Raw genomic sequence first — 24,207 nt, forward strand, 5'->3', positions numbered from 1 at the left:
CTCTGCCCCTCTGCCTCTCTGCCTCTGCCTCTCTGCCTCTGCCTCTGCCTCTAGGATGCTGAAACTAAAGAAAGGGCCACCACACCTGGCTCACACACATTGCTGGGAGCACAGACTGCTCATAGGCAAAGGAAAGACCAGTCCATTTTGGACTTAGGGGTTCAGATCCAGCCTGCCCCGGAGGAAGATGTACAGTGGTACAGACAGGTAACCCCACCATCAAGAGGCTATGACACAGGCCTGTCATTCAGTACTCAGGAGGTGGGGGCAGCAGAATCAGGAGTTCAAGGCCAGCCTCATTTACAGAGCTGAGCTTGAGGTCAGTTGGGCAAGAAAAGGAATAAAATGTCAGGAGGAGGGGATAGGAGGACACTTGTCCCACTGAGGTCCCATGATCTGGGCCTGGAATTGTGTGGGGGTGTTCGGCACCTGTGTCTCTGAGTCACCAGACCAACAGAGGCCTGACTTCCCCTTTCTTTGAGTGTGTTCCACAAAACCACCCAGTAAGTAGGAGTGAAACCCAGGCGTCTGCCACGTGGGGCTCCTGGCACCAGCAGCCCTCATTAAAGACTAGCCTGTATTTTGATGTTCTGCCCAGCTATTCTCTGTAATTAATAACTAATTAGCACTAATATGTCCCCTAAGTGCCTCACTATGTATGTCTGGAAGTTTATGGGATCACCCCAGTGTGTTCTCATTCTGGCCCCTTCTGCAGGGAGCATGCGCGGGAGTGAGCACCAGCCTCCAGCTGCAGGCTAGCAGGGGCCCAAGGCAGAGTGTGGGTAAGTGGCAGATATCTGGGGGCCCTTCACTAAGCCAGGCCCGAAATCCCATCAATCCCCGAGGCTAAGGTTGGAGAATTGAGAGTTCAAGGCCGGCCTAGGTTGTAGAGGGACTTCAGGGCTAGCCTGGATAGCTAGTGGGACCCTGTCTGAAAACAGAATTAAAGGCGTGATTTGTGGATGCAACCCCACACCCATGGAGTTCCAGAGGGAGGCAGAAGGATCAGAAGTTTAAGGTTATCCTCAGCTGCGTTCTGAGCTTGAGGGTGGCCTGGGCTACATGAGACCCTGTCTCAAAAGAAAAAGCTTTCAGGTTGTGAAAGGACAAATTCGGTGACTCCCAGAACTGTGGAGGTGGAGCCAGAACCATGGGGAGTTCAAAGTCGTCTTTTGCTAAGCAGAAATGTCAAAGCCTGCGCTACAAGATACCCTTTGTTACAAGAAATAAACAAAACTTTTTTCTTTAGTCAAACAAATTAAAACACGTAGAAAGTAAAATAGAAAGGAACTGCGATGATAAAAGTCGGAGCCGCAGAGGGCGGCGTTAGGGCCGCGGGAGTGCGGCGGACAGAGGCCACGCCTCCTCTTGCTGATTGGGCGCCGGGCCGAGACGCGCGGCTCCGGTTGGCGAGCGTGGCCGTTGCTCCGAGGCTCCGCCCTGTTGAGGCGGCTCCCCGGAGCGGCGGTCGCATAGCCGCGCGGTTAGCGCGGGGCGGCAGTGCGGGGCGGTGGGGTTTGCGGCCGCGATGTCACCTCCGTCGGGCGACGCAGGCCCGGGGCCGCCGCGGACGCTGTCCCTCGCCGCGCGGCTGAGCTTCGCGGTCGGCCACTTCCTCAACGACCTGTGCGCCGGCATGTGGTTCACCTACCTGCTACTATTCCTGCACTCCGTGCGCGGGTACAGCTCGCGGGGCGCGGGGCTGCTGCTGCTGCTCGGCCAGGTGGCCGACGGGCTCTGCACGCCGCTCGTGGGCTACGAGGCCGACCGCGCCTCCTGCGCGCGCTGTGGGCCCCGCAAGGCCTGGCACCTAGCGGGTGAGCCTTTCCCTGCCCCGACTGTCGCCCTGTGTCCGTCTTCCCCTCTGACTGTCGCTCTGTGTCATTCTTCCCCTCTGACTGTCGTCCTGTGTCCGTCTTCCCCTGTGGCTGTCATCCTGTGTCATTCCTCCCCTCTGAATGCCGCCCTGTGTCCGTCCTCTCCTGTGGCTGTCGCCCTGTGGAAGTCCTTCCCTCTGACTGTCATCCTGTGTCCCTCTTACCCTCTGCTCCCCAGTGTCTCCCCGTTTCTGTCACTCTTGTGTCTGTCCGTCCTCTCCCGCTATATCCTCTCCTCTCCTCTCCGCTGACTGCCATCCGTGGTCCAGTCCTGTTCCCTCTACCTTTTCAGGATTCTGTACCCTATCTTTAGTCTTACAGCTCTGACCCCCCAGTCCCCTTCCCTGACTATCATCCTGTGTCCTGTGCTCCTCCTGCTGCCCACCCACTTCATTCTGTGCGCCTGTGGCTCCTGTCTGGGGTGGCCCAGCATGGAGTCCCAGCAGCTCTCATTTGGTGTAGACAGTTGGAGAGGTTGGCCCTGGGGTTGTAGCCCCTCCCTGGGGAATTCCTGGAAGGCTCTGGCCCTTTGCCTGGGGTAGGGGTTGCAGAACCAGCCCCGCCCCTAGATGACGGCATTTTTTTTCAAGACAGCAGTGGCCCAGTGGCATCTGCCAGCCTAGGGGCTGGAATTTGTAGTTTCTCAGGATCCAGGAAGAATCCGGGACACCTAGTGTGGGCTTCAAGGCACAGCCTGCACACCTGTCACCATATTCAAAAGCTGAAGCGGGGGGGGGGGGGGGGGGGGGATGACCACTTCATTGAGAGTCTCCAACAATGGAAAGAAATACTCAGAAGGGCTTATATTTGCCAGGAGATACCAGGCTAGCCTGACTTTGCACAGGCCTGGGTCCCTTCACAGTGGGACAGCCGGGAGATGTTCCCAGGCTGGCCTTGGAGTCAGATCCCCTGCCTCCTGGGTGCTGGGACTAACATCTTGCACCATTTTGAGTCTCATAGGAAACCCAGAACCAGACAGAACTCTCAGGTTAACTGAGGCCCAGAGAGGCCAGGCCAAGCATCTGGAGATGACCAGCTTGACCCTGACTAGGCCAATGGTTAACTAGGCTTAGAAACAGTGGGTGTGGTTTGGTCATGAGATTGAATCCACAGTGCCTGGGCCCCTGAAGATCTGCCCTGTAAGGGTTGTTTCATTTCTCAATCCAAGGCATATTATGTGGTGAAGTCACCTCTGGGCAGGAAAGGGAAGTTGGAAGCCCAGTGCTAGGCAGGGGCTCAGAGACCTTTCTGCAGGGTTCTCTGTCTCATGGGGCCTCAAGTTAATCCACTTAAAACTAGTGTGAGCCAGGCTGGAAAAAAAAAAAAAAAAAAAACCAAACTGGTGTGAAAGGTTTGGAGCCCTGGCTGCCATCCCAGTACCCCACAAATCCTGCACTCAGGAGACTGAGGCAGGAGGATCAGGAGTTCAAGGGCAAGCCTGGGCTATGTGGTGCCATCGCCTTCTCTCCAGAGAGTGATAATATCCCCCTTAAGCTGCAGAGAGACCACTGTGATAAACCCACCTGGGGACTCAGTGTCCCCAGTCCTGGCCTGGTTGCTTAGGATATAGGAAGAACTTGGGGGTAACTGCACCCACCCATGGAGCCTGCGGTCTGGTGGGCAAGTCCAGCTCAGAGGAGGGGTGTGAGGAGCCCAGGGGCTGCTGACACCTTAGGGTGAGAGATTGGCAGGATGGGAGGATGTATCTGGGGTAGCTGTGCAAAGACCCCAGGGCTGGAGGTCACAAAGGTAGGACAGAGCCTGCTATCGGAGGAGGCCCCTGTGCCAGGCAGGGGGTGAACAGGACTGGTGGTCAGGGTATGATGGACGCTGGAGGAGCTTGCATTGATTATATCTACTTTTTTTTCTGAGTCCATGGAGGAAGATGGGGTACCCAGTATGTCCTGGACGGTGGCAGGATCTGCTCTGTGCCCAGGCACAGGAGCAGCTTTGACTCTGAGCCACCTAGGCTCCAACTCCACCCTGCCCAGCTGGGAAAGGAGCACATAGAACTGGTAGTAGATGTGATGGCGATGACCCCGAGCTCAGGGCCATCGAGGGATCCCCGTTCTTGTTTTTTCTTCCTGTCCTAGCTACAGGTCCTCATGGTGTCCGTCTGTACGGAGGGTGGAGGCTGGCCTCTGTGGTGTTTGCCTGCCTGGGTTGCCCCTCACGGCTCCGTGTTGCGCTTGTGCCCTCACAGGCACTGTCTGTGTCCTGCTCTCCTTCCCATTCATCTTCAGCCCATGCCTGGGCTGTGGGGAAGCCACGCCTGAATGGGCTGCCTTGCTGTACTACGGGCCCTTCATCGTCGTCTTCCAGTTTGGCTGGGCTGCCACGCAGATTGCCCACCTGAGCCTCATCCCAGAGCTGGTGACCAGTGACCACGAGAAGGTGGAGCTCACGGCCCTCAGGTACAACAGGGTTGGGCACAGGGACCTAGCCCGGTGTCCCCTGGGAACTGTGTATCTGTCATCTACAGCTGTGTAAGGAGTGAGTGCTAGGTGACCCACAGAGAGGAACAGGTGCCCTCTGGTCTCCAGCCTTTCTGTTTTGTTTTTTGCTTTTTGTTGTGTCCGGCCAGCAGACCACATGTTTGGGTTCTAGTCTGGAAAAGGCATCTTAGAAACCTGGAAGAGAAGGGCTAGGCGGCGCAAGATAAAGATGTAGCTAAGACAGTCATTCTGATCAAAGCTCAATTTTACTATTTCGCACATAGTTATGAAGCAGGGGAAGGGGGCCTGATTCCCGCCAAATAATCTTGGGGTCCAGTAGCTGGGTGACCATGTGTATGGCTCTGGAACAGCAAAGCAGCAGGCTCCAGCAGTGGGCGTGGCAGAATGATTGAGTGGGAAGCTCCATCCCGACATAAACAGTGGAACCTTTAAGGCTGGGGGAGGGGAGGCTACAGGTTTTTTTTTTTTCTGTTGTTTTTGGGGGGTTTTGTTTTGTTTTGGGGACAGGGTTTCTCTGTGTAGCCCTAGCTGTCCTGGAACTCATTCTATAGACCAGATCGGCCAGTCTCTGCATCCTGAGTGTTGGGATTAAAGGTGTGTACCACCATCAACCAGCTCACTCTTTAGAAAATGTTTTGAATTAGTATTTTAAAAAAATATTTGGAATAATTTGCCCAGGCTGGCCTCTAGCCTCAGCCTCCAGAGCGTCCAGGACAACAGATGTGCACCACTGTGCCTGGCCTAGAATGTGGCTATAGGATTGGAGGCATTTCAGGCTTCTGTGAGGCTGGCAGAGTGGGCTGTGATCCTGGGTGTACCCTAAAGCCAGCTTCCTATGACCTGATTATGCTGGGCCCTCCAGGGACAACCTCCCTTCAAAGGAACTCCAGCTGACCAAGTTGTCATGTGACCCCTCTGTATTGTAGTGGGTGTGTAGCCTGTCTCTCCCAGTAGGACACTGGCAGGGTGGGCTGAGGGCGTGGCTACTACAGCTACTAGCTTGAAACTTTAGGGAACGGTGTTCCCGTGTGCTGACAGTATTTACTGAGCCAGACGCAGTCTGTGGACTCTACGTGTGCTAAGGCCCGGCCCTCACCCCTAGGTATGCGTTCACTGTGGTAGCTAACATCACCGTGTACGGCGCAGCCTGGCTGCTACTGCACTTGCAGGGCTCTGCGCATGGCAAGCAGGACATCAGTGTGGGTGACCAGCTAGGAGTCCAGGATGTGCCCGTGTTCCGGGTAAGTCTGGGCAGCACGTGAGCCCCTGTGCCCCTGAGCCTGGGAGAGCCGTTGCTGACCCTTGCTCTCCTCCCCAGAACCTGGCCCTGCTGGTGGTGGGTGTGGGAGCCATCTTCTCTCTGCTCTTCCACTTGGGTACCAAGGAGGGCCACAGGCCCCAGCACCGTGGGATCGAACCCAATGAGCACACCCCCCTGGTAGCCCCTGCGGCCCAGCCACTGCTGCTGTGGAAACACTGGCTTCGGGAGCCAGCTTTTTATCAGGTGTGTTGTGGGGCTGAGGGGACTGGAGAAACAGAACCACCTAGGACAGACGTTACCAGTCACACCCAGAACAGACATGACTAATCAGCCTTCTACTTGACCTGCAGAGCAGACATTAATCTCCACTGGGCTATGCATTGTTATTCCATGCTCAGGGTGGATGTCACTTCACTCCCAGGACAGACATCACTAATCACTCCTCTCAGGACAGACATTACTGACTTCCCACCTCCACCAAGGCAGACATTCCATTTCCCATGCAGGCATAAACCTCATCCCCATTTCCCAACTGGGATAGACATTACCAATCAACTTTCCATTCCTCAGCCAGGGCAGACATTACCAATCACAGATGGCTCCCCTCCCCTCCCTGTGCCCCAGCCTGAGTCAATACTATAGAAGCCCTCAGCTTGTTTCTAAATCCCTGACTGGTGGGAGGGAGTGCACTGGGTCTCCTACTGATCCCTGGCTTGGCTTGTCCCCCTGCTGATCTGCCCACAGGTAGGCATGCTGTACATGACCACAAGGCTCATTGTGAACCTGTCTCAGACCTACATTGCCATGTACCTGACCTATTCTCTCAGCTTGCCCAAGGTGAGTTGTGGGTGGGTGTGGAGGTGGTGGGAGATGGGTCCCCTGCTGAGGTGCCCCTCTGGACCACCATTGCCTCTCCCTCCACAGAAGTTCATCGCCACCATCCCTCTGGTGATGTACTTGAGTGGCTTCTTCTCTTCCTTCCTCATGAAGCCAGTCAACCGGCGCATAGGGAGGAATGTGAGTGGCAGGTGCTGCTGGGGAGGTGGGCAGGGGTGGGGAACACCCCCCCAAGGCATACTGTGGCCTGAAGCCCAGAGTCTAGGCTTCTTGGACCCTCTGGTCTCAGGGGTCGGTCTGTTCCTTTCAGCTACCTGGTGGGCTGGAGTGTTTGGACTGCTTACCTACCCCTGGTGCAGAATGGGAAATCAATTAGTAATGTCTGACCAAGCTCTGGAACAAACGATTAGTAATGTCTGCTCTGAGCAGAGACCAGTAATGCCTGTCTTGGGTGTGGAATAGGACAAGTTTTAATGGAGGACCAGAGAGGGCGAGTCTCTGGTGCAGGGTGCCCAACAGCGTGGGCCTGACTCAGGCTTTGCCTCCATCCTTCCTAGATGACCTACTTCACCGGGCTGCTGGTGATCCTGGCCTTCGCAGCTTGGGTGGCCCTGGCAGATAATCTGGGTGTGGCTGTGTACGGGGCTGCAGTGCTGCTAGGTGCAGGCTGTGCCACCATCCTTGTCACCTCCCTAGCCATGACAGCTGACCTCATTGGCCCACACACGGTAGGGCTGGTGGGAAGAGCCTGGGGCATGGTCAGGACCTCCGGTCTGGGCATTAACCCCGTGTGTCCCCCCAGCACAGTGGAGCCTTCGTGTATGGTGCTATGAGCTTTTCGGATAAGGTGGCCAACGGGCTGGCAGTCATGGCTGTGCAGAGCCTGCATCCCTGTCCGTGAGTTTTTGTCCCTCAGACTTGGAGAGCACACATTCCTTACTTTGGGCAGTTCGTTTATTCAACAAACACTGAGTTTCTTTTGAGCTGGGTGCTGAGGGCACACAGAGCCACTCAGAACCTCACAGTATTTGTTCCTGAACCACCCAGCCACCCATGCTGGCCCAGGACAATGGCAGTCCTGTCGGTAACTGCTAATGCAGAGGTGGGGTTGAGCGTGGGGTCTAGGAGTCCAACAAAAGGCTGGGAGACTCCCTGAGAACCTGGCCCATGAGCCAGAACCTCTGTGTCGCTGCAGGGCCCGAGCAAAGGTCCTGGGGCAGGACTGAGGAGACCGTGCAGGAGCCAAGAGACCAAGGGCAGGGCTGTGGGCTGCAGGGGACTGTGAGCAAGCACATACAAATGTGCATATTTGGGAGTATGTGTCTAGGGTCCCCTGGAACTTGAGATGGGAGCCACAGAGGCTGTTTCAGGGGACACTGCAGCAATCCCCAGGGACCAGCAGCTGGACCTTTCTCTCCCGGGTCCCTCATTCGCCCTCTGTTCCCTAGCTCTGAGCTGTGCTGTGGGGCCTGCGTCAGCTTCTACCACTGGGTCATGACAGCAGTGACAGGCGGCGTGGGTGTGGCCGCGGCTCTGGCTCTCTGCAGCCTCTTCATCTGGCCCATCCGCATTCGAAACCGTGGGTCTCCATTACTTGGACTTGGGTAGGGGTGGGGTGCAACCTGGGACCCGCCCTTCCCAACGCCACTCCACTCCTTATTTCAGGGGACCCGCGAGACCGGCCCTGACCTCTGGCTCCCCAGCGCGACGTTATGAAGGACCAGGCAGACACCCTGACCCCCTCGACCCCCAACCTGCTCAGGGTCAGAGGGCACGGTGTGCGGGTGGGTGTACCGGCCAAGCTTGCTGAGCACTAGGGGCCCGTTGGTGCCTCGCCCCACTTTTGACAGGGATGCACCAGCCCACCGGGAGGCTGTAGGGGACACATGCCCGGGCTGCACGTGGGAGAGATCACCTGGCTCACGGGGACACGGACACACGGGTCAGTAGCACGGCTTTATCAGAGCGCGGGTGTGAAAGCCGGAGGCGGCTGGCCGGTGGCTGGGTAGGGCCGCTGCAGGTCCCGCTGTCTGAAGTCCTGCGCGGTGAAGCGCGGCCGCTGCGGCGGCGACAGGAGCGGCACATAGTCGGACTGCCAGGGCAGCTTTGCCCCGAACTGGTTCCTGGTGACCACTGCGGACAGGACGGGACGAGCTCTGCAGCTGCGGGGGCCAGGGAGCTCCCAAATCCTTATGCTGACCGAGCCCACCAGGCCATGCCCATCCTGCGCTCCCGCACCTCTGCCCATTGCTGGCCTAGCTCTCCTTATTTTTCCGGGTTATTTTTTGTTGTTGTTATTTGTTTTCTTTTTTACACTAGCTAGCCCAGGCAGCCTCCGGGACCAAGAGATCCCTCTGTCTCTGCCTCCGAGAGTGGAGTGACCCACGTGCAGTACTACCCCCGGCCCCATCCTGTCCACATCCCCTCAGCTCACCGAACTCCTTGCCACGGATTTGCCTGTCCCTCCACTGCACGCACCCCCAGCGCGGGTCTGAGTTGAGATACTGCGCGGGTATCGCAGGGTCCCAGAAGGCCATCTCCCGCAAGTGCTGTGTGTAGGCTGCGGGGAGGCACGGAAGGGAGGGTGTCAGCGTGAGACCCACGGGTGTGCACGACCGGAGGTGGGACACTCACCGGGCGGCAGGCCACGCTGGCGACTCTGGAAGCAGCCGTGCCAACGCGTGTGGGCCTCGCGGTACGGAGTGTCAAGTGCGCGGGGCAGCTTGTACCAGGCATCACCAGGTTCCGAGTTGGTCAGGCCGGTGAACCATACCTGGCCCGCCGCATCCCGTCCCATGGGCGTGAACTTCCAGCGCACCGCTTGCTTGATGGCCGGCGCCCAACGGGGCCCCTCCAGGGACACGTAGTCATTGCTGAGGGAGGGTGGGGACTGAGCCAGGACGTCCTGCTGGTCCCTGCCAGTTTTCCTGTCCCAAGGGAGTATCTGACTCTTTGCCAAGGTGCTAGGAGGTGAGAGTCATCCCCTTCTACCCATCTCTGTGCACTTCCCCACCTGCAGTCTTTATTTCATGTAGCTGAGAATGGCCCTGTTTGAGGCAGTTGTCAGTGTTGACCTGGCAGCAATCCTCCTGCCTCAGCCTTGAGCCACTTATGGCTGATGGGGGAAGGAGGGACCAAGGGTGTGCCTAGCCTGTAACTCCTCACAGATGGTGCATGCACGGGAGGCCATGCAGGCTGCAGGAGTGGCGCTTGCAAGGGCCCCACGTGAGGCGGCCTGTCAGCACCACGGAAGGCCCAGGTGTGAGCAGGCCTATGAAATGGGACTTTTTCTGTTGGGTGTGGGTGGCAACACTAAGCGTGCCAAGTCAGGAGGATCAATGTGGGTTTATAAACAGCTCGGGATACACACAGAATCTAAAAGGGGAGGGCACCAGGCACATGGCTGCCACTGCAGCACCTGTAGACAGGAGAATCAATAGACCCCTCTGCTTGGGAGTGGGTGTATACAAATGCCTAACTCACAACCCTTGCACACCTCCATCCCAGCCACCTGGGCTGCTGGTAGAGGTAGGGGATCTGGGGTCTGGGTGAAGAAAGGGACCAAGTGCAGGAACCCACCGGTAGAGATGGTCGGGGAAGTAGAGTTCAAGGGTGCCTGAGGGAACAGAGGGCCGAGTAGCCTCCCGCCTCACGTTTTCCATGTCTGGCCCTGCCTGTCCAGCGGCTCTAGTCACCAAGGCCCTGGGGCTATTGTTGACAGGGACAAAGGTATCCCAGCAACAGGGAAGTGGGCAGCCACAGTCTTAGACCTCAGCTTACTTCCTGGTGTGGGGCTGGGACCCAAAGTGTTCCCTCCCTCCCTCCCTGCCCCACAGCGGGAGGTCATGCCCTCTAGAGCCTAGGACTCCACCCCATCTCTGTCCTCAAGACACATCCAAGTAAGGGCACAATGACAAAGGCCACAAAGTATGGGCTCTAAGACAGGGCCCATGACCTATAGAGGTCCACAGAAGGAAGTGGATACCTAAGTCTTGGGTTGGGGAGAAGGCTCTGGGATCACTGTGGCATCACTGAAGATGCAGAGCCCAGGGCCTGCTTGTTCTGCTAGTGCATCCTGTGTATCTTATGTCAATAAAGAGCAACAACCAATCTCAGCTCAGTCAACCCTTTACAGTCTGTATAGGTGGCGCTCCACTTGGGTTCCTGTTTCCTCACCAGACATCACCTCCCCATCTCTGGTCACCAACATGCTGAGCTTGCTCCAGTCAGGGTCCTGGCCAACTTACCCAGGACACTGCTGAGGGGTGGGAGCCCAAGCCACAGCCCCTACCTGCCTGCAGTTCTGGCTCTGTAGGCTTTGGTCCTTACCCTCTGACTCACCTGCACCCTGACCTGTATACCAGCCCTCCCCATTCATGGCCTTCACAGTCACAGCTGGCTGCTCTGTCCAGGGCAGGTGCCTTCTGAACCACACACACCAAGAAGGTCAGTCAGGAATCAGGAGGCAGGCTGCACCTACCCCTGCTACACGCCCAGCAGGATTTCTACCAACAGGAGGTTAAAAAGGCCTGTGGCACTGGTGCACATCTAAATGCATTTTGCTTTTGAGTACAGATGTCAGCAGCAGCAGCAGGCGGCCCTGAATTTTGAACTTCTGGTGAGTGCAGAACCCACTTAGCTCACAAGGCTATGACTCCCGCAGGCCTGCAAGCAGCCAACCCCATAGTGACCTGTGTCCCAGGGGCTTCTCCAGCCATCAGCAGTTTTGGGACAAGGCAACAAAACACAGGAGACCGACCCCAAGGTGTCACAAATACATATATACACACGTGCACACACCATAGGCCACAGCCACCACACTGGGAATCCCCAGGCAAGGGGCAGTGGAGATGGGGTCTGAAGACAGGGAGGCCCAGGAAGCTTAGAGGCGGCCAGGAAGAGGCAGACAAGGCAGCTGGCTAGGGACAGGGTGAGCTGACACCCACGGGGAGGGGTTACAGAAGGCGCACACACAGACACAGGGTGGAAATGCAATCAGAGTCAACGCAGTTAAGAGTGTCACAGGGTGAGAGGCAGGCGCAGGTCCCTGCCAGTGCCTCCCAGGGTGTTCTGGTTTGGAGTGGCGGCAGAGAAGGGCACAACGGCTCAGGTCCCCAGGTGACACTGGGTTTGGGGATTTGATGGGATCTCAGCCTCCTGATCAGCTGTGTCCAATATGGCTTGGGCAGTGGTAACAGGTGGCAAGTGTCCATCTGGCTGAGGGTCCCCGTCCCAGACACTGGCTCCACAGCTCACAATGAGGCATTTAATGAGACTCTGGGGTCTCCGGCTCCCGCCCGCCAGTTGCTTCTGGGGAAGGCGGGCACAGCAGGGCCCATGCATGCTGGCTGCTCCATCTCTGCCTGTGGGCTTCACATCCCGCCTGCGGGGTCTATCGGATCCGGGTGAAGAGGTTGAGCACAGACACGGATTCCTGGGAACAGGGGATGCAGGTGACTATGCCAGGGCTGTGAGAGCCCAGGGACACAACAGCAGGCCTGCCCACCTCCCTGCCATGTTACCTTTGTAGAGCGTGTTTTGCTGAAGACATTCCAGAACCTCAGGGTCTCATCTCCAGCTCCGGTGACTATGGCCTCCCCATCAGGGGACATGGCCTATAGAAGGGACAGAAGGACCTGGCTATTTCCCAGCTGCAACAGGCAGCTTCTGGGACCCAGACAAAAGCCAGGGGACATGGACTCTGGGCTAGGGCGCACGATGCCCGCGATGCTTGGGCTGATCCCTTTGTCCCCACACTTGGCAGGACATAGCCAAGTGTACCAGCAGCCAGGGGACACTGAAACTTGTATGGAGAGCCTATGCCCTGGGGAGTGAGGTCTGGCAGACAGGACTTGCCCCACTTCCCAAATCCTGGGTTGGTGACACACTGGTGGTGACACGCTGGTATTAGTGCAGGAAGACTGAGGTGATGAACACCCTCCCAGCAAGCCACAGGCAAGCCTGCCACATGGAGCCCCAGGATGCTGACAGCGACAGTGGCCAACACTCACCAGGTAGAGGACACGGTATGAGTGGCCAGTGAGCTTGGCCACCTGCGTAAGGGACGGGTACTTCCACACGAGGATCTGGTTCTGTGAGTAGCCATGTGTGCTCACCTGGTGGAGGGACTAGGCATCAGAGCTGCAGAGGGCCTAGGGATTGCCTGTGGGCTTCCCTCATTGGCATCCTGGGAGCCTGGAGGCCCCTGGTGCCTCAGAGATGGGACTGACCAGGATGCATGCTGTGGCCTGCACTGCCTATTCTATTCCTCCAGCCCAGGCTGGCATCATACAGTAGTACACACAGGTGGCAGGCACGGTATCAGCCCCCATGCTTCCACAGACTCCCAGGGGCTCAGTGCTGCTCTGGGCTGGGCTGTTTCTTCATCTTCCCCATGCCCACCGTGCACTTACCAGCTCATTGGCGTGCTTGGACCAGGCCAGGTTGCACACTTGTGAGCCTGTGTCAATGCACTGCAGTGGCTGACCTGTCAGAGTGTTCCAGAATCGGATGCAGCGGTCAGCCGTGCCACCACCAGATGCCAGCAGTCCATGCTGGTGTGGGGACCAGGCAATAGCCTTCACGGCTGCCAGGTGCTCCGTGTACTGCTGCACAGGACTTAGACTGGAGTGGTTCCACACGAGCAGCTGCGGGACAAGACAGGGCTGTGACAGAGCCCTGCCCAGGGACCAGGGACCCAAGGCAGGAACATGTGCACACCTCCAGGACAGCTCTAGGGACAAGGTCCTCAAGATGACCCCAAGGATAGGAGTTTCTAATACCTGGGCCATGACCTGTGTGCACCCTCTAAAACTCCCCCTTCCCATCAGGTCACACATCCTTGTCTCAGGTTCTATGGGTCATCCAGCTTAGGTGACCCACAGGGACAGGCAGCTAGCCACCTAAGGCAGCATGCTGGCCTCTTGGGGGAGCATGGGGTGATGCACCCATACCTTGTTGTCATTGCCCCCCGAGGCAAGCAGCTGGTGGTCTGTGGACCACTTTAGGCCACACACTTCCTGCCGGTGGCCCTGTAGCCGCCGCTCTGACTGCAGGGGTGGTGTGCGGATATCCCGCTGTAGGATCATGCGGTCACGGCTACCAGATGACAACTGGTCAGCATTCCAGGCCAGCGCCCCTACAGAGTGGCAGCAGATTAGGACTGGCCTGGTCCAAGGCTGTGGCCCATGGATGCGGCTGGGCAGGCGGGTCCTCACCCACTCGTGCTGTGTGGCCCTCCAGCATGGACAGCTTCTTCCCAGCAGCAGCATCCCAGATCTGCACGAAGCCCTTGTGTGTACCTACTGCGACCAAGTTCCCCTAGGGTGACAGTGTGGCCAAGTGGCCATCAGGTAGGCACAGTATGAGCAGCTCACCCATCCCCTCCACACACACTCGGGGCTATCTCTGCAAGCTCATTTTGCTGTTTTGCTCTTTAAAACAAGGCTCACTCTGTATTCCAGGCCAGCCACACACTCAAAATATTGTCCAGGCTGACCTCAAACTAAGGCAATCCTCCAGCCTCTGGAGTGCTGGGCTATAGGCTGCTTCTACAAACTGCTTTGCTTAAAACCCGCATCAGTGTTTTCCAGCAGTGGAGACCCCTGGGCCACAAAAGTAACAGTGTGTTACCACTTGGCCACCACTGCTTCACGGGGCACACTTCCATCCCAGTAGTCAAGCTGCAGTAGGAGCAGCAGTCTCCAAAAAAAGGCTGAGGCATGGCTAGATGGTGTGCACCTGAGTGACACTAGACAACGCAAGCAGCCATACTTAGTCATCTGGGGTCTGTCTTCCTCCTTCTTTGGGGAATAGAGCTGGCCCCAGGGCCAAACCCTCTGCACTCACCCGCTCAGACCAGCCAACGGAAGTCACTGAGTCCCCTTCTACAGAGAGGTCACAGAGCCGGGTCACCTGTTGGCAGGAGGTTAAAGTGAGGGGCAGATGGCCTGGGTCCTCCTTAGCCCTCTGTACTCCTCCCTTCTGGGTATAACCCTGAAAAGCTCGGCCCTGTGGTGCACTGGCTGTGCTCAGTCAGACTTCCCATGGAGGAACATGGGTGCTTGGGTGCCCACCTGGCTGGTGCATGCACTCCACAGGTACACACAGGTGCCCAGCCCCACGCTGAGCACGTTGAGGGAGGACCAGTCCACCAAGTTGAGGTAGAAGTCGTCCTGAAGCTCTGGCGCGTCCAGCACCTTGAATGGAATCTTAGAGATCTTGCGCGTGGGCTTCCGTGGTGACCGCAGCAGCTTCTGACTGTGATGACAGCAGGCCACTGCTTGCTGCTGCCCTAAACCCCCATATCCCCACCACCACTCTGAGGTCACTTGGGGACCCAGCCCTGGCTTACCTTTTGTTGCTAACGGGGGACAGAGAGTATGGGGACACGTCATTACCATCATCTGGACTCGAGCGCTTGCTGCTGAGGGAATACTGGGGGCAGGGCACTAGGTTGAGGGGCTTCTGCGGCCTCATGACTTAGGGAACCATGAGCACCCCAAAGTTGACACAGACCCGGTGGAAGCCGCAGAAGGGGCAGAACAAGTCCCACAGCGCCCCAGCCTTGCTGCCACCTGGCTCACCGTAAAGAGCCCCTTGTGCTCTGGTGTGGATGGCTGCAGCCGCCGGTCCTCTGTCTGTGGGTCCTGAACCTTCTCAATGCCTGCGCCCAGCAGCTCATTCTTCAGCAGTGCTGAGTAGGCCAGGCCGTCTGCAAGGGTGTGTGGGGGGGTGGGCGTGTCTGTGTGGGCGGGGCCTCAGGTGAGTGGGCTCTGCAGAGGCAGGGCATAGGGGAGGCCCGGCCAGCTGCCAGGGGTGTGTGGCGAGGGATGGGCTGACCCTCACCTTTGCCATTGTCGGAGGTGGCGTCCTTGGCTTTGCGGTTCTGGCTGGGGGACTTCTCATTTTCCTATGTGAGAGGACATCACATGAGGCTGTGCCCTCCTCAGGGTAACAGACCACAGGGCACCCTGCTCGGTACTCACATTGATCCTGTGGAAGTTCACGCTCCAGTTGGCCCCGGCCCGCGAGGGGATGAAGCGGTCACCATGCTTGCTGGGCGAAGACACTGGGGAGTTGGCTGGTGTCAGGGTTCTCCGCATCTCTGAAACCTGGGAGGGGTTTGGGATTTAGTCGCGTGCAGGTCCCCCAGCCCGTGCACAGTGCCCCTGTGGACAGGGCCAGGATCTGCAGGTGATTTTCTGGGGGACTTAACAGGATAGCCCGCCCACTCACACAGGGCACTGTGTTCTCATTCTGGATGATGATCTGCCGCAGGAGCCTTCGCTCATAGTCCTGGTCCATGGCGGGCAGGCGGGCGGGCAGGCGGGCAGGGCCCGCAGCCGAGGGTAGCCTGCAGGTAGGCAGAAGCACACGACAGTCCAGGCCTCTGGGACACAACAATGAGGAAGGGCAGGCTGGGCTTTTTTGTAAATCTTTTGTTGTTTGAGACAGGGTTTCTCTTGTGTAGCCCTGGCTGTCCTGAAACTTCCTCTGTGGACCAGGCTGGCCTTGAACTCAGAAATCTGCCTCTGCCTCTTGAGTGCATGCCCTATAAATCTTATTTCTGAGACAAGGTCTCATGCAGCTCAGGCTGGTCTCCAGCCCTCTGTGTAGTCAAGGATAACCTTGAAATCTTGCTTGTTCTGCCTTAGGAATAGGTCACCAATTCCAGGGGTGATATCCCAGGAGCCATACTCAGCACCCCTTAGCCTGGGAAGGGGGTGCTGTGCCCTGGAAAGTGGAGATGTGGCTGGGTGGGTAGTGGGTTCCATCCTGGTTCTGACATTTCATCAGAGTCCCGGCCAGCCCATCATGCTGTATGTTTGCTTGGTAAGGCTCAGTCCCTAAAGGGAGGTAGGGCCAGTGCCTAGTCATGACTGAAGGGGGTATTGGGGACTCCTTTAGCTTCTGTCAGCAACAGAAACAACTGTGACCCATGATCTCTGGTGCTCATGCAGACAGCTTACACTTGAGATGGGAAGGGCAAGGTCAGCCACAGCAGAGCCCATAGCTAGTGCTTTGCTGGGCTCAGCAGGCTGCAGGCCACTATTTGATTGCACAGTCTTAGGAGAGCACACAGTAGCCAGTTCAGGGCTCCAGCTTCTTCCTACCCTTCTACCTGCCCCACACACTACAGTATGAGTGCATGTGTTCGACACACTCCATCACCACCATAGACTCCTTCTGGCATGAGCCATGAGCTTCCCCTATACCCAAGGTTGAACCCACTGCCTACAAAGATGGGTTCCAGCAACCCTGTCTAGACCATCCACTTTCCTTTCCCACACGAAGCTTTGTACTCACTCAACACCAGTTGGCCAGCCTCGAGCCCGCCCGGCACCTTCCCCAACCCCAGTCCCTTCAACAAAGATTTGTGTGACCCAAGAATTGCATTCCTATGCCCACCTGACATGGACGGCTCCACACAGAAGCCTATACAGCTGAAGACTCAGGGAAGGAGGAGGACGGGAACAGATGGACACACAGCATCCACCCACGTACACTAGTGTGACCTCGAGGACATCGCACTCAGTGAGGGACTGAGACACAGAACTGTCACACAGTATGGGCTCGGGATAGGGGCTGTGCCCACCACTCTTCCTATCCACTCTCCCTGAGACGGCTCTCACTGTGTATCTCAGGCTGCTCTGGAGCGCATGATCCTCCTGCCTCACGTACACTAGCTGAGGACCAGATTGCTCACATCCACGAGACACAAAGCCAGGACAGTGAAAGGCCAGGGAGCTGTTCAGATGTGTCACCTGCCACTGTAGGCGAGAAGCTGACTCTGGGAGGACAGAGCTTTCAGGAACGCTGAGTCCTACATCTTCCCGCTGGGTGTGTCGGTCTCCTCCAGGCCCTTACCCAGATGTGTCACAGGATGCTGAGGCATCTAACAGTGCTCAGTACCCAGCCAGGCCCAATCACACTCGGGAGTGAAGGCACAGATCTGATGAGCAGGTCTGTGCCTGCTCCAGATTGTGCTAGAGGGAGCCAAGGCCCAGCCACCCATCTCTGTTGTGCACCTGTCCTCTTGCTTGGCACTGGACACAGGAAGGCCCTCTGGCTCCTGCCACCAGGAAGCTCCCCAAGGATGCAAGTTCAGCTCATCTGGCCTTCAACCACTGGATACACCCTCCAGGGGCCACAGATCTTGAAAAACTGGTCCCCAAAGCTTGTGTGTCAAGGAAACAAGGGAGAGCCCCCACCTGCAGCCATGTGTGGGGCTCTGTGTGCTACACCATGGCCTTGGGGCCATGTCACTTTCTGTGGGGTTTAGTGGGCCCTGTAGGGTGCTGAGCTGCACTCCTGTCCTCTACCCACTCCATGTCAGTAGCTCACTGAGTCCCAACAGGTATGCATGTTCCCAGAATCAGAAACACTCCCAGTGAGGGCAACAAAGGTTGCTCGAGGCACACCAGTGATAGTGGCCGGCTGCGACACCCTGGCACCACCCCTACCCAGGTGCACAGCAAAGCACCAGGCCTCTTCACCCCACTCTTCCCTGTCATAACTGGCAACAGCCACCTTCCAGCCATGGGAGACTAGCACAGGGACGTGGTCTGGGTTGTGGAGCTGGGTCAGCCTGCCACACACACAGGGACAGGGTGCCTGAAGAACTGAGCCATGTTGAGAGGCCCAAGGGCAGAGCTATGTGGACTCTGCAGTCAGTTCCTGTAGCACTGCCCATCTGGGGTACCTGGACACAGGGTCTCTCCCATGTGTGACCTTAGATCAGATGTTCCACAGAATTTATCGTTGACAAAGGCCTGTGTCATTGGGAAGTCCCTTCCTTTGACAACTGAGGATATCTGGGGATACCCAAGTTAGCCTTCTATTCCCTCGAAGCCACCTTCCAGCCATGGAGACTAGCAGAGGGGGATCCCAACAGCTTATATCAGTCAGGGACTCCAAAGGTCCTGCAGCTGCCCAGGTGTCTGCAGTCACCAAGTAACCCCACTCAGCCTGGGCCCAGGGTGCACTCCTCCATCCAGGGGTCTCACCCTTTCCCACCCAGGCAGCTTCCAGGCAACCTTCACATCTTTCAGAGCTGGCCAGTGGTGCTCTGGTGCCCCACCCTGTGGGGAAAACCCCCAGTCACTGGTCTCTATGTGACAGCGCATCATTCACTGTGTGCCACCTGTGTGTGAAAGCCTCGCATACTACATTCCCAGGTTCCTTATGGGAGGCACAAGGGCTCTGTCCCCTGTGGGGCGGGGCACTACACTGCCCATCTGGAGCAAGGCTGGGGTGTCCTGGGTCCTGCCACTGCACTGTGCTAGGGATGAAATAGGCAGGAACAGCTCAGGAAGAGCAACAACATGTGTTATCTTGGTTTTCTGTTGCCCCCTTGGGGATGGAAGCACTGGAAAGGGGGAGGGAAGGGGCTTAGATCCAGCTCAGGGCAGAGCAGATGATCACACCCTGCATCCATCCCCAGCTTCCAGGGATGCAGAGCAGGGCACCATGGCAAGAGGCTTCTACGTCGGGTCAGAAGCTCTGGAGGCTGGGGTGACGCTCAGCAGAGTGAACTAGAACCATATACCAGTGACCACCACACCATCCCGTGAACACATAAAGACCGCAATTGTCAAGTTTAATAAAGTGTAGGGTGTGAGAATATTACCTGCATCAAGCAAATAAAATCTTTAAAAACTTAATAAAAATCAACTTTACGGTGCTGGAGAGATGGCTCAGAGGTTAAGAGCACTGACTGCTCTTCCAGAGGTCCTGAGTTCAATTCCCAGCAACAACATGGTGGCTTATAACCATCTGTAATGGAATGGGATGCCCCTTTCTGGTGTGTCTGAAGACAGCTACAGTGTACTCATATCTTACCAGAATTTAAAGGACACCACACACACACACACAAACACACACACACAATACACACACACACACACACAGAGTGCTGAGTCAACACATGCTGCTGTAGTGGAGGACCACATCTAAGACCAGCTCCAGAGCATCCAATGTCCTCTCTGGTCTCAAGCTCCTACACACAGAGAGACACAGACACACACACAAAATAAAAAATAATGTTGGACAGTGATGACACATGCTTTTGATCAGAGCAATTAGGAAGCAGAGGCAGTCAGATCTCTGTGAGTTCGAGGCCAGCCTGGTCTACAGAGTGAGTTCCAGGACAGTCAGAGCTACAAAGAAACCCTGTCCCAAAACCAACCAACCAACCAACCAACAAGCCAAAAATTTACAACTTTGGGTTGTGGGGCCACAGACTGCATTTAATAGCTACAGGAAGGCCAAGTAGGAGGCTGAGGCAGGAACCGCCCTGGACCTTGGCAGAGGGGCAGTAACCTGCCACAAGGGAGCAGCAGAGGCTCAGGACTGCTGGCCACACAGCACTCAGGGTCCCAGGAGACAGACAAGGCACTCCTGAGATTTGTTAATTTCTAAAATGCCAAGCCCCTCTTCTCAGACCTTCACAGGCCGTCAGTCAGAAGACTGCAGACCCCACTCCTTCTACTTAACCCAGAACTCAAAGTCTCTCAGTCAGATCCTGCCTGGGAGAAATCCAGAAACACATACAAACACTAAACAAATGGTTTAAAAAATAATGTGGGAGCTGGCGAGATGGCTCAGTGGGTAAGAACACCGACTGCTCTTCCGAAGGTCCTGAGTTCAAAACCCAGCAACCACATGGTGGCTCACAACCACCCATAATGAGATCTGCCACCCTCTTCTGGTGCATCAGAAGCCAACTACAGTGTACTTATGTATAATAATAAATAATTTAATAAATAAATAAATGTGGCTGGAGAGGGGGCTCAGCCGTGTAAAGACCAGCCCAGGTTTGGCCTCCAGCACCCATATTAAACGATTCAGAACCACCCCTAATTCTAGGTATGGGACACAGGACCCCTTTGGCCTTCTGTGGGCAATGCCTGTCTATACACACACATATACATAAAAATACACACAGCTGGGCTGGAGAGATGGCTCAGTGGTTAAGAGCACTAACTGCTCTTCCAGAGGTCCTGAGTTCAAATCCCAGCAACAACATGGTGGCTTACAACCATCTGTAATGGGATGGGATGCCCCTTTCTGGTGTGTCTGAAGACAGCTACAGTGTACTCATATACATAAAATAAATAAATCATAAAAATACATAAAAATACACACAGCTGGGCTGGAGAGATGGCTCAGTGGTTAAGAGCATAAAATAAATAAATCCTTTTAAAAAAATAGTAGAATAAACACAGCTGGGCTGGAGACATGGTTTAGCTCTTCCAGAGGACCACAGTTCAATTCCTAGCACCTACACAGCAGCTCATGACTGTAACTTCAGTCTCAGGGGATCTGACACCCTTTCCCAGTCTCTACCAGCAACAGGCACAAATGTAATACCTAGATAGAAACACAGGAAAAATACCCATACACATAAAAATATCAAAAAAGCCACACATACATTTTTTTCTTTTGTTTTTTTCAAGACAGTTTCTCTGTGTAGCCCTGGCTCTCCTGGAACTCACTCTGATGACCAGGCTGGCCTCGAACAGAGATCTGCCTGCTTCTGCCTCGACATGAACCATTACTGCCCAGCACCCACATACATTTTTAAAAAATAATGTTAAAGGTAAAGAAGACTATGGGCGCGGTCAGGGGTGGAGCCCCTGTCTAGAATCTCCAGTGAGGGGCTGGGGGCGTGGTCAGGGTGGAGCCCCTGCCTAGAATCTCCCAGTAAGGGGCTGGAGCCTGGCTCATTGGTGACCTCTCTCTTCTAAGCATGTGCAAAGGCCTTAGGTTTCATGCCCAGAACCAGGAAATAAAACACACCAAGACTCCTCCAGTGCACACTTAGCTCCTGACCCTCTATCCGAAGGAAGCAAAGAGAAGAAACCCTTGAACAAGCCAGTGAACCACAAAACATGGGCTAAATTCCTCAAGTACCAAATCCACACCTGAGAACTCCATTAATCTTTACAACACATGCCATCCCAGCCCCATGAGAGCCAGAGCCACCAACTCCCTTTCTTTCTAAGTCCTGATCCCGAGAGCCAGAGGTGATGTCTGTTCTGGGTGAATCTTCACTGGGGAATCACCCTCATTCAAACAGCAGGAAGGAGCTAGGACGGACTCAGCAGCCAGAGGAATGAGATCATCTCTCAGGACGGGTAGGGGGCGTGCTTCCCACCAGGTGCTCTCAACTAGGAGTACTTCCCACCAGGTGCTCTCAACTAGTGGAGAATTTAGGGGAGCAGGGTAGGAAGGTAATATCGATACAGAGGTTGGTGTCAGGCTTACAGCGGAGAGAAGTGAAGTTGGTAGGGTGATTCAAGGGCTTTGTAGGGGACAATGGCTTTGGATCAGGGATCGAGGATGGAAGGACCTGGACTTGCATTTGAAGACAGAGTGGAGGTTCAGATCTGAGAGGGTACGTGGTGGATTTGGGGACACAGAATGTCTGTGGTTTCTGGCCATGCCTCCCCTGAGATGAGACACCTGGTTGTTGGCTGAACCACTGGGTCAGTTTATGGCAAATTAAGTTCACAATCCTTCCCACCTGGGGACTGCCAGATTTGAGACTCCTAGACTCTGGAGGTTGATTCAGATCCCAGTTTGGATGTAGGGAGCATCTGAGGCAGGGGGATTTACATTTAGAAGTCAACAGGGTGCAGACGAATGGTTTGCAGTTGAGTCTTGAGTGATCAGCATGAGACAGAATGCTCTAAATTTAACGGAACATAGCTCAAAAGAATACAGAGTATTGGTGACAGAGCGAGGTCATTGGGGACAGACCGTCTGGGATCTGATTCAGGACCTCACCTGCATTGGGTGGTTTTGGTGGAAGTAGTAAAGGGTGACCTGAATTTGGGGGCGCAAGGAGCCTGACCTAGGGTTCTGAGCTGCAACATGTGGAATGCCTGGATTTGGACATTAGCCGTGCTCAGAACAAGGCTCTGGGGATGATTGCTGTGATGGACAGAGCGAGGTTAAGGCGAGGTTGCTGGGTGAAGGGACTCAGGGTTGGGGTGACTCAGGGCCTCACCTGGGAAGCTGGTTTACATTCTGGGGTTCGGGGGAACAACACGGGTGGTGCCCTGGATTCGAGGGGAGCAACTATCAGAGCAGAGCTCTGGGGATGGAGGACTCTGACGGACTCAGAGAGCTGGCGGGGTCGGGGCCCGAACTGGAGGTCGCTGGGATGTGGGGTTCAGGATCAGGCCGCACTGGAGTCCCAGAGAAGGAAGGGGTCGGCTGGGGGGGCGGGTCCCCGAGTCACCCGTGTCCTCACCTACCTCGCTCCGGTCACCAGCCGGCACCCGCCGGTTCCCGCCGGTCCCAGGAACACGCCGCGCCTGTTCGAGGCCCCGCCGCTGCGACAGGCCCCGCCGCCACCGCTCGTGGGAATCCCCCGGCCTCCGCGGTAGCTAATATGGCGGAACTCAGCGGCAACCCGACTCCCTCCCCCAATCTGTCCCGCAGGCCGCGCGCGCGCCCGCGACCGGCCCCGTCGCCCAGCGCATCACCGCGCCTAGGCCACGCCCCCTAGGTCCTCCCTCCCAACGCCGCCAAGGTTTTCCGTGGGTAAGCCACGCCCTCAGCCACGCTCACGGCCCACCACGCACGGCTCTCTCCGCCAACCCCCTGTGCCCTGGGCTGAAGCCACGCCCCTCGAGTTACCAACGCCTCTCCTAGGCTACGCCCCCACACCGCCTCTTTCCCTGTCCCTTGAGGATACGCCCCCTAGACACTCCCACTCTGTGCCGTGCTCGCGCCCACCCCGAATAGCTGCGCCTGCGCGCCCCAGCGCGGAGCAGCTCGGGAGTATGGGACGTCCTTCAGGATTTAAATCAATACAGGAAGCGAGGCGGCACTTGTTGCCCGGGGCAACCGTGTTGGGATGAGCAGTCGGGGAAGACCTCGGCTGAATGGGGGGCGGGGGGTGGGGAATAGAACAGGAGTAACTGGGCGCGGAGGAAGGCGTGGCTCCTGTTTGGGGAAGAAGTGGGGCGCTTCTCCCTGAAACTATGATTCACTCAACAGTCAGGTGACTACCCCACGGATGGCGCTCGGCGTGCGGACGCTGCTGGTTACTCACTGTGCGTTTATTGTTTTTATTTTTCGAGCTACCTTTTTCTTCTCTCTATCCAGGCTAGCCTCGAGCTGGAAGCAATCCTCCAGCCTCAACTTCTGCATTGTTAGAATGACTGTTAGACACCTGCCCCCGCCTCAAAAAATATTTATCGTATCCCTGAGTACTCCCAGAAGCCCCAAGTGATGACAGCTGGAAATAAACCTCAAGAGGGTCCAGGTTCAAAACCATACATGTTGGGCCCATCACGATGGCTCAAAAGGTAGGGTGATTGCAGCTAAGCCAGCTGGAGCCCACCTTATACCCAGAGCCACTTGGTAGAGGGCGAGAACCAACTCCTGCAAGGTGTAACCGACCATCCCACGGGCACACCTGTGCCAGGCCCTGGGTAAATGACACTAAACAAATTAAGAACACCGACTGTTCTTCCAAGAGGTCCTGAGTTCAATTCCCACATGTGGGCTCACAACCATCTGTAATGGATGGGATTCTGGTGTCTGAAGACAGCGACAGTGTACTTACATAAAACAAGTAAATCTTAAAAAACAAAACACCAAAAAAAAAACAAAACATAAAAACAAATAGGATTGGGTTTTGTTGTGTTGTTTGGCGTTCTGTTTGGTTTTTCAAGTTAGGGTCTCTTGGTGTAGCCCTGGCTGTCCTGGAACTTGCTCTGGAGACCAGGCTGGCATCAAACTCAGAGATCTGTCTGCC

The 24,207-nt window shown here is 56.1% G+C and overlaps 3 protein-coding genes across 5 annotated transcripts; 1 reads left to right on the top strand and 2 right to left on the bottom strand.

Annotated features, from left to right (window-relative positions):
• Positions 1 to 1,482: 1,482 nt before the first annotated feature.
• Mfsd12 (major facilitator superfamily domain containing 12) lies at positions 1,483 to 10,546 on the top strand. 3 transcript variants are annotated; one of them, XM_021175173.2, is made up of 10 exons: positions 1,483 to 1,817; positions 4,081 to 4,291; positions 5,436 to 5,574; positions 5,652 to 5,837; positions 6,339 to 6,431; positions 6,519 to 6,611; positions 6,989 to 7,159; positions 7,234 to 7,328; positions 7,880 to 8,010; positions 8,097 to 10,546. In XM_021175173.2, the coding sequence occupies exons 1-10, from the start codon at positions 1,529 to 1,531 to the stop codon at positions 8,117 to 8,119; spliced, it is 1,431 nt and encodes a 476-aa protein (XP_021030832.1). In that variant the 5' UTR covers positions 1,483 to 1,528; the 3' UTR covers positions 8,120 to 10,546. The 3 variants fall into 3 exon arrangements, with proteins under 3 accessions (XP_021030832.1, XP_021030833.1, XP_029338418.1); XM_021175174.2 differs by having other exon boundaries at positions 5,718 to 5,837; XM_029482558.1 differs by lacking the exon at positions 7,880 to 8,010.
• Positions 8,354 to 10,121, bottom strand: C10H19orf71 (chromosome 10 C19orf71 homolog). Its single transcript, XM_021175175.2, has 4 exons — positions 10,011 to 10,121; positions 9,066 to 9,304; positions 8,866 to 8,991; positions 8,354 to 8,564 (listed from the first exon to the last, which is right to left on the bottom strand). The coding sequence occupies exons 1-4, from the start codon at positions 10,091 to 10,093 to the stop codon at positions 8,392 to 8,394; spliced, it is 621 nt and encodes a 206-aa protein (XP_021030834.1). The 5' UTR covers positions 10,094 to 10,121; the 3' UTR covers positions 8,354 to 8,391.
• Positions 10,547 to 11,197: 651 nt separating the features above from the next.
• On the bottom strand, positions 11,198 to 22,934 carry Fzr1 (fizzy and cell division cycle 20 related 1). The gene is made up of 14 exons (XM_021175172.2): positions 22,697 to 22,934; positions 15,669 to 15,786; positions 15,419 to 15,544; positions 15,279 to 15,342; positions 15,017 to 15,144; positions 14,785 to 14,867; positions 14,507 to 14,690; positions 14,280 to 14,345; positions 13,649 to 13,751; positions 13,385 to 13,569; positions 12,845 to 13,078; positions 12,443 to 12,547; positions 11,954 to 12,046; positions 11,198 to 11,865 (listed from the first exon to the last, which is right to left on the bottom strand). Exons 2-14 carry the CDS (start codon positions 15,735 to 15,737, stop codon positions 11,824 to 11,826), a joined length of 1,482 nt encoding a protein of 493 aa, XP_021030831.1. The 5' UTR covers positions 15,738 to 15,786; positions 22,697 to 22,934; the 3' UTR covers positions 11,198 to 11,823.
• Positions 22,935 to 24,207: the final 1,273 nt, after the last annotated feature.

This window comes from Mus caroli, chromosome 10 (genome assembly GCF_900094665.2).
Source record: "Mus caroli chromosome 10, CAROLI_EIJ_v1.1, whole genome shotgun sequence".
Taxonomy (NCBI): domain Eukaryota; kingdom Metazoa; phylum Chordata; class Mammalia; order Rodentia; family Muridae; genus Mus; species Mus caroli.